The sequence below is a fragment of the Lytechinus variegatus genome, chromosome 16 (genome assembly GCF_018143015.1).
Source record: "Lytechinus variegatus isolate NC3 chromosome 16, Lvar_3.0, whole genome shotgun sequence".
Taxonomy (NCBI): domain Eukaryota; kingdom Metazoa; phylum Echinodermata; class Echinoidea; order Temnopleuroida; family Toxopneustidae; genus Lytechinus; species Lytechinus variegatus.
In genome coordinates this window covers 9355443-9372519 of record NC_054755.1, presented here as the reverse complement: position 1 = coordinate 9372519, position 17077 = coordinate 9355443, and the positions used below count along the sequence as shown (strand labels likewise).

The window sequence follows — 17077 nt, the reverse complement described above, 5'->3', positions numbered from 1 at the left end:
AATGTGAATGTCTGGCTGCCATTTCTTTAAAAAAAAATAGGAAATTTTCACAATTGTCCTAGTTCATGAATGAAATGATTATTCATTTATTGAAAAAAAAGTAAACAGAAAACCATTCTGCTTCCCAGTTTGATGTGCATTTTGGGGCCATAAGTCCTCAACTAAGTTTTGTTCAATTGTCTAGTTTAGTCTTTCTTTGCCATTATGACAAACTCACTTATATTATGCAACAAGTCCTAGTTCATCTGTATTTAAGCTTTCTAGAAAATCATTAAATCATGATTGTCATTTAGATTGACCTGGTTGCCCTTGTTTTTGTCAACTTTATATCATGTTATCACTAGTTGAAATGTTGAAACAAGCATTGTATTGTACTTATAAATTGAGCAAAAAAGTACTTAAATCAACATGTAGACTGTATTATGGTGCTAATGTATAGGCCCCTTACTACAAGCCAGAGCAGCGTCTTTCGCTCTGAAATCCTGCAGCGTCTTTTCATCACTAATCCTCGCATTCATCAATGACCACAATCTGGGTTCCCAACATTTCCAGGATGCCGTTTCATAAAGATGTTCATAAGTTAAGAGCGACTAAGAATAACTGGTGAACCTTTCTTACGCGTTTAACCATCGCCAATGAATATACCATTTTCCACAAGAAAGGATCCCCAGTCGTTCTTAAATTCGCTCTAAACTTACAAACAGCTTTATGAAACACCCACCAGACAACAAAATACACCAATTTTTTTTCCCTGGTGAAGTCTCAAATTCCATGGTAATTATTTCAGTTAGTTCCAGTTTCACATGTTGCAGTTAACTATTTGCAGTAGGTCTGGAGCACTGTAATTCAAAACTAGCCTTCTGCCCTTTATAACAATCCTTTCCTTTCGTGGAGCATCGTGGCCCTGTGGTTTAGTCTCTGAACTTTGAAACAGAGGGTCGTGGGTTCAAATCCCAGCCATGGCGTAGTTTTCTTCAGCAAGGAATTCATCCTGTGTGCTGCATTTGACCCAGGTGAGGTAAATGGGTTCTGGCAGGAAGTATAACTTCAAAAAGCTGTGTGCACCCAAATAGGTAGCCTAGCTCAGTTGGGGTAAAATAGCAGGGCCCGCTGGGAGAACAGTTTTCGGAAATGAAGTGGCCACCCTGGGTAAATATAGCATTATTATTATTCCTCAACTTATGCCAACAGAGATCGACTCGAAACAAAATGTAACAGAATCTGACTAATTACTTTCGATTTTGGGGCCAATCAAAATTCACTGACTTTTCCTCTCCTCGACTGAAAAAAAAGTAAAATGATTTTCCCTGATTTCCTCAATAGGCTTGGAATCCTAAATGCAGGAATGCCACTCAGAAAGAAACATGCCTTTGTAGTGGAATTCCTGCCCAGAGACAAAGCACAGACTTTGTTCTGAACAATATATATGATAATGATGATCTAATGATCTATTAGGAGGCGCGATAGCTCAGTCGGTGGAGCGGGGGTTTCGGATTCCGGTGACCCGTGTTCGATTCCCCAGTGGTGCACTAGTGCCCTTTGGTAAGGCATTTATCCTCATTACCAGGTCCCTCAGAGAGGATCTTAAGCCATTGGTCCCCTGGTTGCTTGCTCACAGGCATTCATGCTTTCATAGCAGTCGGGTAAAACCTCGGTATAAAATGATCAATGTTATTACTGTAATAAAGTTCATGATAGAACCCATTTTATGAGATCTACTGTTATTATTGTTAATATAACCATTAAGGTGTCGTACTGCCTGCTTGATTGTCGGGTGAACAATGTTATTTATGTAACAAAGATCACAATATAATTCATTTCACAAGATGATATTGTGATTGTATTGTAATTGTTATTCTAACCATTTTAGGTGCCATCCTGCCAGCTGAAAGTTTATACTGTATGATCATGATCATCAATGTTATTTCTGTTTTAAAGTTCATGATATTATTCAATTTTCAAGATGGAATTGTACATGTATCTTACTGTTATTGTTATGCTAACCATTTAAGACTCGATGCTGCCAGTTGAACATTATATGATCATCAATGTTATTTCTGTAATAAAGTTCACAATATAATTCATTTTACGAAATGAGAATTGTGTCTTACTTTAACCATCTAAGGTGCCGTCCTGGCGGCTGAACTGTACATATGAACATGATGATCAATGTTATTTCTATAATAAAGTTCACATTGAAAAAAGTTCATTCTACAAGATGTAATTTTGTACTGTTTGTTATTCTAATCGTTTCTGGTACCAAAATGCACACTATCAGTTTTCTTTTTGTGCATTAGCATTTTTATGACCAATTCACAGGTATTTCAGTAGAGCATGGTGAAAAACTCCACACACCAAATTTTACTTGTTACTTGGTGAGCCAAGGTATGAATAGGCCCCGTCTTACAAAGAGTTACGATTGATCCGATCAATCTCAACTATGGACGGCCAGCAACGTCAACATCTATTATGCATGTTTGTTCAAAAGATTTTCTAGAGATGAATGTATATCCATAAATTAATTGATCTTGACAATTTGGTGGGTTCTCCTTTGTTTACAAAGGACATTTTGCAAATTTCCTGTAGAAAATGTTATGGCACTGATGGATTTCCATAGAGTTACAATTGATTGGATCTATCGTAACTCTTTGTGAGACGGGGCCCTGATATGCCCCATTGAAATCTATAAAGTTGCCCGATGTATAACCTGGGGCCCGTAACACAAAGCTTACCAATCATCGTAGAACATTTTTCTGAGATTGATAGCACCGACTGCAATGTATAATTGTGAAAATCAAGCGTACGATTAATCACAAACCTTTGTGATAAGGGACCCGGCATTGGAACCAGGCTGATATGCACTTGTTTCAGTGGGGCTAACAAGTAGACATTAACATGGCTACGGCCAATCTTGGGGGCCCCCATGGACCGATTCTTACTAATTTCGTGTTGTGGATGTTTTTTTTCATCATGCTCCGCCAAGAAATGGTATCCAAAGACAAATGAAAAATACAATTGGAGGTATATTTCATTGTGCTTACAAGAAAACAAAACAATATAAAAGTGGTGAAATGCAAAAAAAAGAGAAAAAATTGTGACAGCATTGCTTCAGTACTCTGGTTTATTTCCAATTTGTCTTATGCCAAGTCATCCAACTGCCAACTCGTCTACTACCATTTGGTCTATCATCAGTTCGTCTACTCACCACATGGTCTACTTTCATTTAGTCTAATGCCATTCCATCTAATATCCAGTTGGTCCAATAGCCATTTAGTCCATACCATTGGTCTAATAAAACTGGTGTTAATTGTGCAAAATGAAAAGAAAATGGGTATTAGACCAACTGGTTATTAGACGAAATGATTAGACAAAGTGACGATTGGACCAAATGGTTATTGGACCAATTGGTTTTTAAACGAAATGTTGATGGACGGAATGGCATTACAATAAATAGTAGACCATGTGGGGTGTGTACGTATTGGCAATTTACCCTCAGAAGACACAATAAGGAAAATGAGACGGTAACAATTCAGATTAAAATCACTTTATTGTATCATACATAAAAAAGTATTCCGAATGTTTTAGGCATACCCACTTCCTAACAAAGCAGAAAATGCTAAGATGCAGAGTTTTACATACTAGAAAGAGGTTTCTAGAGAAACAACATAATACTCGAAATGAAACGATCTCTAAAATATGCAAATATGGATCCTTAAAATAGGTCCTATGTTTTAATTTAAATGTCGAATAATGTACATACATGTAACAGGTTTATGAGAATATAATAATAACCCTTGCAATATGCTATTGAATAAGGAAAAAAAATAGAAGCAAAAAACAATTCTTTAGGAAATTAAATATATGCAAAAGGAAATATACATGAAATTTACAAATGAAATAAAAAAGGCACAACTAAGTATTTTGGGAGGAAGAGCATTTGGGTGAATTCAGATTGGTACATGATAAAAGCGGAAATTATAAGAATAAAATCACTATTTAAAGTCATACTCAAAACGGCAACAGTTTACAGGTACGCGTACACTTTCAGGGCTCCGTAACACAAAGATTAGCGATCAATCGCTAAATGAACTGACCAATAAAGATCAATGTTACATGCGCATTTGGCGCAAAATACTGACGAGGAACCAATCAGAAGTGTTCTTTCATATTTGCTATTCATCGCAAACCTTTGTGTTCCGGAGCCCAGATCAGACGAGACAATTTCAACAGTTCTTGAAAAATGAGAATCGGTGAGCTAAAATAGGTGGAGAAATGAAGGGAGCATTTCATGAAAGTGATTTTCAGTTTCACTGACTATATTTGTTACAAGCCACTGAAATCCTTGAATCTGATTGGCTGGGAGCAAATTTCACAGTGAAAATCACTGGCAAGATGGTTCATGAAATCCTCCCTCCACTCATACTTACCCTTATGAATGTTATGGATGCGTTTTTACTCAAAGCTTGTTCTTGACAACCTGAAAGCTTGCTAGAGGCTTGAAAGGCATAGCAACAACTAATGTGCATGTATGCAACTGGATTGGGTTCCCAGGATAGAAAGCATGCCTAATTTTCACAAATTGGAATCGGTTTAGAAAACTGGCCTCTTGAATGGTAGGAAATTTCAAATACTTATGATGCATGTTTATGTTTCTAGTTCACTTTCCATACTATTCCTTATGTTTATTTACTGATCGATGGTGTCAAAACTTATTTCTCAAATACTTCCCCCAAAAATGTTTTGTAACTGGACTCCATTATTAAAGTATACAAATAATACATGATTAAAACTAAGAAATTTATTTCAAGTTATACATGTTAACCTTTACAGACTTGAACAAAGACATTGTATAGTAACACATGATTTATTGAAAAATGCAATTGTGTGAGGCTGTGTGAAAGAATTACCCATGAAATGTAATTTGTGGACATGAAAGACTTGTTCAGACATGATTGAATTTGTTTTGAACATCTTTTTTGTCATCTCTTATGCCAGAATTTGTGACTTGCACGTGAATAACTTGAATTTGAGCTTATAATTAGAAATTTTCATAAAGACTTTTTTTCACTGCTGGCTGATGAGCCATTTTGAATAGCAGTCACACAGTATGTTTTTTAAGGGTGTGTACCGGGTAATAAATGTTAATTCTAAAAAGGCCAATTATTAGGTAACTGCTCAAAGCAATCAAGGTACATGTACATGTATAACTGATTTGTAGTGTGTGAATTCAAACTGAGGGGGGGGGACCTTAATTTCAGGAATATCTAGCCTCAAACTGAATTATAAATCACATCTTACGATATGTATTTCCATGTACAATATACAAAAATAAATCACATTTCAAAAGAAATTTTGCATACCCTATTCTCTTCGATAAGTTGCACATATTTATTTTCTTTCAAGTGTTTATTTACATTTGCCGTAACTACAATACTAGCAAATTGCTGGTGACAAATTGTAAACTTTTTACATCCCTCAAAATATCATTTTTGAATACCTATACTTACACAATGTACAAACAAGTCATAGTTCTTCACAAAAAATATACCATCGCCTCCATAGGGTAACATTAGTTTATGGAGAACAAATTATGAAATTTACAGCTGAAATCTTCGGAAGTCGGATACATTAACTGATGGGAAATGGGAGTTTTATACAGAAATTCAGCATGACTAATTTTATGAAGATTTTCAAGAATTGGAACACAACACTGAAACAGAACTAGTAATCAACTATAGGATGGCATATGAAAGAGCAGGGGGACGGCAATCACACACCTTTGCGAAAGATAACAAAAACAACCAAGCCAAAACAACATCCTAATACATAAAATCATGGCAAAAGTTAATAGTACTATAGCAAATAATGAAATGATATCCAAACCTGCCAACATTGGCATAAAAAGAGGAAGAAATTCTATGACTCTAGGCATGTTATGTCATGTATATAAGAAAGTTGAACAACTTTTCAGTTGATGGGATCTAAGTTGCCAAGATTCAAATACGAAGAGAAAGAAACGCTACGACTCTTGGCTTGTTCAGTCACGGGTGCTAGAAAGCTAAACAATCTTTTCGGAGACGGGATCTGAGACATAACAATAAGTTGCAGATAAAAAGAAGTATGGTAGACCGGCTTTAGATAATAATACGAGTTCACAACATGAAATCACTATGTTATGAATTCAGCAAATCTTCAAATTCTTTTGAACGTATGATGCAAAGCTATAGATTAACATCTCTAATCTATATGGGCAATATGTTCAACATTGTTTTGTGGTACTATATCCAACAAAGATTACTCTGTCCATGTTCTTGCATATTTTAATTTCTTGTTCAAATATATTAAATTATGTGCTTCTTCCTCCTTTTTTTTTAATATTGCATTCTAATGAAATTATGGGGTATTACTGATTTTGATCATCTGGAGTCGTTTTCTTTTCAGATTGTGTGCTTCATCTGAAAAAAACAAACAAAAAGGCAGTCTTTGTTTTGTTTTTCTAGATGTAATTATGCATAACATACATGAATTCTGGATTAACACAACACTCACATGAACAACAAGAAACATATTCATAATTCAGCTCTTTGAAATAATATATCAGCTAAAAAAAAAGCAGATATGGAATTGTTTATAAATGGTCCTCAACATTCAAATGAAAAAAAAATGGGATTCAAATAATAAATTCATTTCAAACCAACAATCTTTTTCACTTAATACAGCATGCATTCACATGCAGTATTATTCATTTCAATTCACAATTATATACTTGTCATGCTAAAATAACACTTTATTCATTTGTGAAATTGCATACATCAACATGTATGGTAGAACCAAATAGCAAATCAAGAAGGGGAAAAAGAAAAGGACTAACTGTAGTACTGACTTGGTCAATTACATAACTGGGGAAGGGGGGGTATCATATTTCTTACCTATATAAATTCAACTATACTATGGAAAAAACACTCCATGCTATATCGTCTGAAACATTTTCAGACTTCTGATATGATTCATGCAAATAAATGTTTGATCATGAACATGTATGAAAGAAATGTCACTGAGATTTCAGATTTCACAATTCAACATGTTCAATATTTGTCTAACAAAGTGCCACACCACAGGGCTTGATTTAACTCAAAGCCACGACCTACTCGTATTCCTCACTGCCGTTCACAAGCCTTGCATATTTTCATGCCCATTTGTGCTGTAATGCAAAAATGTGCCTTTTGAACAGTTGCCTTTTGCCTGAAAATTACAGAAGTTTAAGGCCTCGCGCAATCCCTCAGTTTCCCCAAACCATAACAGAATATATCTTCCTCTATTTCTATCTCATCACTGCACATCACTCAACCAGCATGCATTAATATTTGATTTCCTGATGAAAGCAGTCTAAACAAATCCTTCATCGGCATATCATTCTGTAAAGTTTACTACCAAACTCACAGGAATAGACGAGAATCAGAAAAGAATCCCCGAACGATTTCAACATGAGTGAAATTAAAATAATTTCATACTTTGATAGTGTAATTATTTGTTCAGTGTAGATGGCTTGATGCAAATTTAATACCGGTGCTCTTGCCTCATATCACAAGAAAACCAATAATCTGTTAAACATGACAAAATAAGTTGCTGCTTTGTGGCTAATGAAAGAATCTACTCATAGTATTGAAACAGTATGGAATCATGTTACATCACTTTAAAGATCATCATTTTGCAGACTGCATATCACTGGCCTTCCCCATAACCTCAAGTCAGCACATCACCCAATGTAAACTGAATATTGCGATCTTTAGAAATAGGAACCAAACGATTACCTTCATGTCAACAATACTCTGCAACCGATTCAATTCTTAACCTTATGATATCCTTATTCATGATCGCTCATCAATAAACTAGAAGTATTATATTTGATTCTCAGATAAATCACATTATTCTCTCTACTTCACAAAAGCTTGTAACACCCTGGAAAAACCTACAAAAGCCACTGTAGAAAGGAAGGAGAAAGTTATGAAAGCTTTGCAAATGAGAAGGAAAATGGTACATTTGTACCAAAATCAGAAGAAAATGCCAAGATAAATTTGTGATCGTTGATAAGTCTCATGGATGACAGACCGAGAGAAGATAGGGATGTGTCTGTCGCCCTCTACGAAGCCGTGAAATAAAAGAAGATAAGGACCCCATCTGGCGCCTTCTATGAAGCCGTCATCTGAAGCGCTGCCGTGATTACACGTTGGTGCTCTTCATTCAGCTCGGCAAACGCCGGTCCCCATATGTCCCCGTTATTCTATGAAGAAAGGAAAGGACCAATTTAAAATGGTTAATACTTCAACATAAATTAATGCCCGTCTGCAGCTTTGATAAAGCATCAATAATGTGAATTATATACAAGTACATATATCATCTAAAACTCAATTTTTTTTAAGCACAATGACCTTTGAATTTTTTTGCAGCTGTTCATTCTTTTTAAGAGTTGAAATTTTATTTTTGGATAACTTGTGTCTTAATGTTGTTATCAAAAATTTAGACAAAGAAAACATCCTGAAATTTCAATCCTTGCTTTATGAAAGTATAATATGCAGATATTTTATTTTGATCGGACATCTGAAGAAAGTTCGAATTAGATCTATCAATCAGTTCTTTGTTACCACAAGAAAAGATAATTTTAATGAATTCAATGGGCGACTTTTGGTCTCATAAACCAAGAATCGCTGTCATGTCATATGCATACAAATCATGTTAAAGAGGTCCTGTGCCTCTGTTTACAAATGCCAACTGGCTCTTGTTCAATAAACATATCCAGTAATCATTATTTTTGGCTCATTTTATATCCAAACGGTAATTTTTCAAAGTATAAAAAAAGAATATAATATTAATGATTGTTGCCAATTTGAAAGCTATGCATCTCTAATACAGTCTTCAGTCAAAAACCTGAGGATTATCTACACATAGTTTTGACTTACTTGCACATCCCTGATGAACCTGCAACACTTTCTGAAGACCTCCTCGTTTTCTGAGAGAGCTTCTCGATCGAAGGCTTCCGCAATGACCGACAAGATGTTTGGTAAATTCTGATTGTTTTTTCCCATGATGACCTCGTTTCCACTGAAAAAAAGGAGGAAAAAAATGTGAAAGGTAATTTCACATGAGGACAATGACTACCTCAATTCATGCTGATGAAATTGATAGTCAAGGGGAACATTTCATGAAACAAATAGTCACTGACTACTGTTACAAGCTACTGTAATCCTTGCATCTGATTGGCTAAAAGCAATCCATTAAGTGAAAATCATTGACATGTTTTCTGAAAACTCCCCTGAAATGCTAAATTCCTTGGTTTAAACAATGCTATTCAAACAGATATTGTACCATGGTTGTCAATATTGGTCAAAGCACGTTCAAGTTTATTTACACTTTTGTTCAGTGAAAATTATTAACTTTTCAGGAAATTCAGTTACTATAGTTTTATACCATGATGTCTTGGATGTCAGAGGAAATTTTGGCGAGTCATGTCAGAAATTTTCTTTCCAGATTTCAACGTTTTGTTGAATTGTTATGGATGAATGTAAGAAAATTGAACAAAACCTAAAGAATTCTTGGCTGCATGCAGTCAAAATTTATGCCTCCACAAGTTCCACACCAAGAAAAAATACCTCACACCTAACTCCTACAATATAGGGAAATTTTGGCAGAGTTGAGTCAGAAAGTTTTCTTTCCAGATTCCAACAACATCTTACTTGTCAGAAAGGAGTATTTTTATGGATGGATGTAAGAAAATTGAACAAAACCTAAAGGATTCTTGGCTGCATGCAGTCAAAATTTATGCCTCCACAGCTTCCACACCAAGAAAAAATACCTCACACTTGACTTCTACAATATAGGGAAATTTTGGCTGAGTTGAGTCAGAAAGTTTTCTTTCCAGATTCCAACAACATCTTACTTGTCAGAAAGGAGTATTTTTATGGATGGATGTAAGAAAATTGAACAAAACCTAAAGGATTCTTGGCTGCATGCAGTCAAAATTTATGCCTCCACAACAAGAAAAAACCTAAAAATTAACTTCTACAATATTCAAATAGTGATCTCTGTGAACCTAGTGATCCCCACTCAGATCATTCACTTTTCTTTTTCTTTCATTATTGTATCACTATTTTTATTTATTCATTTAATTCATTTAATTCATTTATTCATTTATATTTTTATTTATTTGTTTATTTTTTTTGGGGGGGGGTTAATAAAACCTTTGCCGAACAATTTTTTTTTTATTTTCCGTACCCCCCCCACCAATTTGAACACAACTTCACAGGTTCTTGATTGCATGCAGTCAAAATTTATGCCTACACCATTGCCAGACTAACCTCCTTCAATTTTCTATTAAAGATCTATCTGACCTTAACCTTGTGATTCATCTCAGATCATTGCAATTGTCACTATTGGCAAGGGGGGGGAGTCTCATAGAAACTTTGCCAAACAGAAGAATCTATTTTCTCTACCTACCCCCCCCCCCACCCCCGAGACCGTTGAAAGACCACTGAAAGACTTAAAATTTGTGAAGTCTTACAGTGGTCTTTGAGATCATTGAAATTTGTCATCTCTGTGGAATGGCTCAGAAAGACCCCTCAAAGAACTTTGAAAGATTGATGGATATTTCTTGTCTTGCTGCTCTTAGAGTAGTCCTTTAGAGATCTTTCAATGGTCTTTCAGAGATCTTTGCTTGGTTTTTCAGTGATCTTTGAATGATCTTTCAATGATCTCTCATGAGTCTTACAGTAATCGCAAAAATCTTGAGACTGCCGAAAGAACATTGAAAGACTATGAAGACCTTTGAAAGTTCATCGAAAGACAGCTGAAAGACTGCTGAAAGACCATTTTCCTGCATTAAAGACCGCTGTAAGACTGTTTTGAACCGTTTCAAAAAGTTTTGGAGCACATGAAGACCACGAAGACCACTGAAAGATTGGTCAGGGCTCGTGTAAGACCTAAAAGACCATTGTAGGTTCATTGAGAGACCTCTGAAAGATCAACCAAAATTCATGGTCTTTCAAAGGTCTTTCAGCGGTCTTGATCTCTGTGGAATGGGGGTTTAATGTAATCCTTGATCCATCCCTGGAGAGGATGATAGGGACTCACGTCCAAGCGATATCGCAGAGGAAGTCATAGACATGGCCGGCCTCTTCCTTGTCTTCCGTAACTGGCAACCACGAGAACCAGAGTGGGATTAACTCATTCAGGTTCAATCTGCCTTGATGGTACTTGATGATCTTCGTCACCGCAGCGATGGAATTCTCCGTGGCGTTGAGGTTCTCTTTCTCCCTCGCTCCGGCAGCCATGATGGTTGAACTGAGGAACGGAACAGCTTCTGTGGATGAGACAGGAACCAAAAGCTTTTGACTCTCTTAGAAATTCTTTACAGATTTTCATACACCCTTGGAAAGTCTTAAAGACACAAGTTGTTATGACAAAGCTCAAATAAAAGCTCAATAAAATCACCACTCAGGTAATAGTATTAGAGCTGTGTCATATCAATTTTTTTTTAACCAGTGCTCATCAATGATTTTTCATCACAGACCAGTGGACCAGTGAAAAAAGAATTGCATATGAAATTCAATGTCACCAAAGATTGTGAATATTAACAGCTTTAACCCATTATCATCTGTATTAATATTACCTATTTATTCACTGAAAGGTGTTTCATTATAACTCACATGCTGACATTATTCTTCATATGTTTTACTGATATTTTTTTATTTACAATTGATTTTGAATTGAATTTATATATTAAATTAAATTTATTTATTGAATTGACTTTATTGATTTTTTATTCATAAGATTTTATTGGCATAGCATGTATTTTTATATTAAAGCAGAATACTCCCTGGAATATAAATTACTCACATTTACTAAGTGCACTGAAACAGATGGGCAGTCTTTTGTGATGCAATGAGTATTAGAATGGGTGGTTTCAGGGGATTTTGTGAAGAGCTGTATTTCATTAAGAACTTTATTTCTTTAACTATATGTATGAAATCTTTCACATATCAAATTTCAATCCTTCAATCAACCAACTAGAAACATGGAAATACCAAGCAGATTTTCTCAATTCTCTTGCTTGAATTTATCAGCCTGTACTATAATGTTATTGTTGCATAATGTATGGATGTGGCATTTTGATAGGTTTGTTTGTGTCTCTTGTTTACTCCACTGCAGTAAATTTGATTGACTTACCTACACAAGCTTGCGCAAACTGTTCACCTCCACACTTTGCCATGACCCCGAACCCGTAGGATGCCGCCTGCCTGACTTCAGGACTCTTGTCCTGTAAATTCTCTTGCATCGAAGCAAGAAAATAATCCTTATACTGCCACGCAATCTGTCAACAGAAAATAGCATTACAATTGGGTAGTTTTTAAAAAAAGTGGATAAAACGAACCTTGAGAGATCCATCATTAAAATTCCTCGAAAATGTATGACTGATAATTTGGTTTGATAGCTCCTATCAAAGCTTTGGCAAATGCAATACAAATTGTGTTTTCAGCTTAATGTACAGTTCTTATTCTAGGTCAAGATGCGATGGGGTGAGGGGTTAATTTTGCTCCCTCCCCCTTCCCCCAGCCAAAGAACAGCAAAAATAAGCTGGCTTGGTTAGGGTTAAAATCCCTATATTTGAATAGTGATAAAAACATACAATTTTACATTTTTATAGTAATAATTCATTAACATGCAGTGGTTACCCGCAAAATATACCCCTGCCCAATGTTTGAGGGAGGGGGCAGGGTGTAAGGCGGGCGCAGAATGGCGAGTCTTCTTTTCTGAAAATTTTACTTACCGATCCGCAGAATTCTATGAGGTCATCAAACATACAAATACCCCACTGCCTGTCTGTCCACGGTTTGTCCTGAGGCTGAAATAAAAACAAGAAAAAATGAAAATGATCTGAACCGACTGCTAAAGAAAGCACGCCTGTAGGCAAGCAACTGGAGGACCCAAGGCTTAAGGCCCTCTCCAAGGGACCCAGTAATGAGGAAAAACCTTACTTGGAATTATATATAAAAAAACTAAGTATTCAAACAAAAAAAGGAACCATAGACAAGGCACTAGGAATTTAATAGAATCTTTTCTTTTTATTGCACTTTAAATTTTTGTATGCAACATGATATAAATTTTATATATCATCATTTATTAATTGATATTTCACTAAAATGGGTAGTTTGCTTGCGACAAAATAATGCCAGAATTTCAAAATTATCATCTACAAATAGAAATCCTAACTTAAATATAAATGAAAGTATTCGCAATAGACACTGATTTCATGAGAAAGTCTACAAAACCAAGCTTTAACTGAATTTTGTGAAATCAGGAAATCTAAGCTGAAAAACAATCACACTGAAGTTCGCCAACATAGATAAGCACATGTGGGACAGCGTGCTATTATTGCTTGAAAAAAAAAACTCAACATTTTGGTGAAATGTCATGCTTATTTTGCTTACAGTATTTCTCAGCAAGTACACAATTTCTTCCAGAATACTTTGCCACATATTTTTCATTCATACACTTGGGTGGTCATTTTGAAATTTTGAAATTGTTATAACTGGCATTTATTTTTAACATAAGTATTAAGAGTGGGTCATAGGGTATCCTTCTATAGTGCTCAAAAGCTAAGAACTAAAATGCATTGACTTACCAATAATCTGATGATGTTTTTCATAAGCATTTCAAAGAACGGAAGGGCAACGTCAGCATATGTGCCTAATACAGCATGTAAGATATCTGAGATTTTACTGAGTAGGTAGACATCATCATCGTCCTGCATTAATAGAAACAGAAAAGAAACGGGTAAATACTGAAATGAGTTTTCCTCTCTCCAGTCTCCTTGAGCATTGAAAAGGTACATGTACATACAAGCAGATATATTAAATGAAAATAATAATCTGCTTTTATACAATGTGCCCCTGATAAAATGAAACAGAGATTGATCAATGATTTATCAACACTTATTCTGAATCAAAATTCATGAATAACCCATCATTTTAAAACTTCGTTTTCTCTTTCATTTCATGCATGAGTGAGTAAAAACAATTTGAAGACAGGAAACAAACAAAATTGTTGTTTGGTGGGCAGTATGTGCAATTCTCTTTAAAATCTACATATTCAAAACTTTCATTTCTTGCCCTTCATAAGACGCCACAACCACTAAAAATGCTTCAGAATAAAGAATAATGTTCAATCTAAATAGTGCTTGTATCTTAATAATTCAATTCAACAAATTTGTTAGATTGTTGCCTTTCCCAGCACTAGACAAAAGTAACAAAATAATCCAAGCATAGAATGCTAATGAAACTGGTTAGTCAGTGAAAATTAAGTAAGCTGAAAATGGCTGACATTGTCACTTTCTATTTAGCACGACAGAACAAAAAAGTATTTCTTCTAACAGAGTTGGGACGATCTGGGAGCCTTCAGCATGTTGCTGAGGCTTTCAGAGCTGCCAACCTGAAAAAGAACATTTCAGTATTTTTAAAAGCTGAAAATCAGTATTTTGATGATGACATCAGTATTTTCAATGAAATAGGGAAAACCCAAGAAGAGAGGGCAACTAGACAGAACTTGTATTGCCATGATGGCACTCGGGGTCTGTCTCGTCAAGACCTTTTGGTCTTTTGCAGTCTCCCAAATTTCATTTTGTATTTATGTATGTTTAATTGCTTTGTACCTATGTATTTCTCTGATATTGTATCTTGTATTTTTATTGAATGGAATTTGAATAAATTTAATTGAACTTGAACAAGGTTAGGTCTGGTAGGAGAACGGTTAAGACTACTGACAACATTGATCATTTATGGCGCACTGGATCAGAAACCACATTTATCAAGAAGAAGGAACTGAATGGGAATATCCAAGTCCTCATTTCAACGGATCATCAGGAATGACACCTGGTGGTACCCATTTCACGTGCTGTCACCAACTTTGGTGACCCATCGAGGAGACTTCGCTACTGCGAGTGGCTACTGACGAGAGTCCCAGGGATCATCACATCACATTTGTCATAGGAGATGAAGCCCCTTTCTTCATGAAAGGGCGAGTACACAGTCAGAACGCGAGGCAATATGCTCCTACCGGTGAACTGCCACCATTCCACTTCAATCGCAACATCTCACGCAACAAGGTATCTGTCTGGATGGGAATGTGCGGAAATGGAGCGTTGATTGGCCAAGTTTTCTTCAACAAGTTGGACGGAAACAGCTATCTGCGCATTATCAATAAGGAGATCGTTCCTCAGTTGAAAGCACTTTTCCAGCACCAGGATGATGGTAGCTTCAGGGAGATTCGGTGGATAAAAGATGGGGCTCCAGCACATTCAAGAATCAATGTGGCGGAACGACTGGAAGAGCTCTTCCATGAGAGAGTGGGCGCAACTCATTATCCTGTAGAGTGGCCTCCCACATCCACCGACCTCCTGCCATGCGACTTCTTCTGGGGCTACCCAAAGAGCAAGGTATATTAACCACCGCCTGACTTTGAATACCTCTGAATGAGAATCATAACGGAGGAAACAATGGCCATCTCGAGACACCATGAACTCAATCAAAAAAGCAAAGAACTTTACGAACCACATATGCTAATAAAATGCATCATAAAATTAAATAACGTGAGGTTGATCTGTGTCTTTGTTTATCTCTTACTGGTCCACATCTTACTTTTGGTTTCATAGCTAAAGTTTGTGAGGTTGAATCAATGAAGCATGTTTGTAGAAACATGCAGAGAGGGGGGGGGGGGGGATGAAAAAGAGAAATGGAATAAGAGTTGAGTTTGTCACCACCATCATCATCACTATCACCACCATTGTCGTCTTCGTCGTCATCATCATCATCATCATCACCATCCTTTCTTAATTTCTTTCTCACCTCATCTTGAAGTCCTTCTTCTACAATGTCATCATAGTCTTCATCTTTTCTTTGTTCTGTTAGAAAAAAATAAAAAATAAGAAAAATTGTTGAGAAATCTTCAATTCATCATTGTGAATTTACTGGAAAACAAGATAAAAATTATTAATACAAATACACATCTCTCATTCAATACCTTCAAATATTATATCTATCATTCAGTAATACCCTGATTGAAAGAAAACCTTAATGAAAATAATTGCAACAAAATCAATAACAGTGTCAAATAATGATCTACCAACTGCTAGAAAATTCATTTACCATAAAAGGGACATCATTACAAATCTAATGACAGGAAAGTCTTTTATGAGAACTGATAGATTATTCTCCACAACTGCCATATCTGAAGCATATTTCAATTAGGGGCATAAACATTCATTTTGAAAGTCTGACATAGAACATGACCCCTTTGGAAAATGCTTGCAGTTTTGCATCGTATGTGAACAGCTCTCCCATTCTCTTTACCTTGTCTCTCCTGTTGTCTCTTGAAGTGCTGTTCAAACATGTCATTCAACGTCGTCCCAACTTCCTGCATCTGATTGAGATTCAACGATCTCTGTCCCAAGAACTCTATACACTGCGGACACATAGAAATGTAAGAGATCACTAAGCAAATGACAGCAGCAGCGATATGCACATGTGGGACTACAGACTGCAATATAGAAACTTAGTAATCAGAAGCTCATTCAGTTTTCAGTATTATTTTAATATTTGCTCATTATTTATGTCAGTGCATATTTTCAATATTTGTAGGTGGATAAATTTTGGTTAAGAGTATTTTTTATCCGTTTTCTCTTCTCATTTTAATATTCAAGTACAAAATGAAACTAGACATCTACAGATGATTCCAACATCGAAGCACTGTAACTACGGTGGCCATAAGGGGGGGGGGGGGAGGGGGTCCAAAGATGAACAAAGGCACTGTCAATGGGTTATTTAATGAGCCAGGTAAGTCGCTATGTCAGAGCATTAATTTTCTTTTGTGAGGCGAACATGAAACCCTCCATTAAAAATTTCAACAAAAACAGCATTCCAAACCGAAATGTCTATAGCACATTTTTTCTTTATACTTTGTTCACATTACCAATCAAAAACAGTACCCAAAGTCCAAAACCAACTTGGTCTATAGCTACGTGTATTTTTTT

At 35.8% G+C, this 17077-nt stretch overlaps 1 protein-coding gene across 1 annotated transcript in view; it reads right to left on the bottom strand.

Moving 5' to 3' along the window:
* Positions 1-3528: 3528 nt before the first annotated feature.
* The window catches only part of LOC121429384 (importin-5-like), a 38920-nt gene continuing 25371 nt past the window's right edge, over positions 3529-17077 (bottom strand). The window contains exons 18-25 of the mRNA XM_041626358.1: positions 16398-16509; positions 15894-15949; positions 13676-13798; positions 12821-12895; positions 12220-12364; positions 11125-11353; positions 8958-9099; positions 3529-8281 (exon numbers count right to left, since the gene is read on the bottom strand). Coding sequence (XP_041482292.1) covers positions 8189-8281; positions 8958-9099; positions 11125-11353; positions 12220-12364; positions 12821-12895; positions 13676-13798; positions 15894-15949; positions 16398-16509 — 975 coding nt within the window. The 3' untranslated portion in view covers positions 3529-8188. The remainder of the gene's footprint in view (positions 8282-8957; positions 9100-11124; positions 11354-12219; positions 12365-12820; positions 12896-13675; positions 13799-15893; positions 15950-16397; positions 16510-17077) is intronic.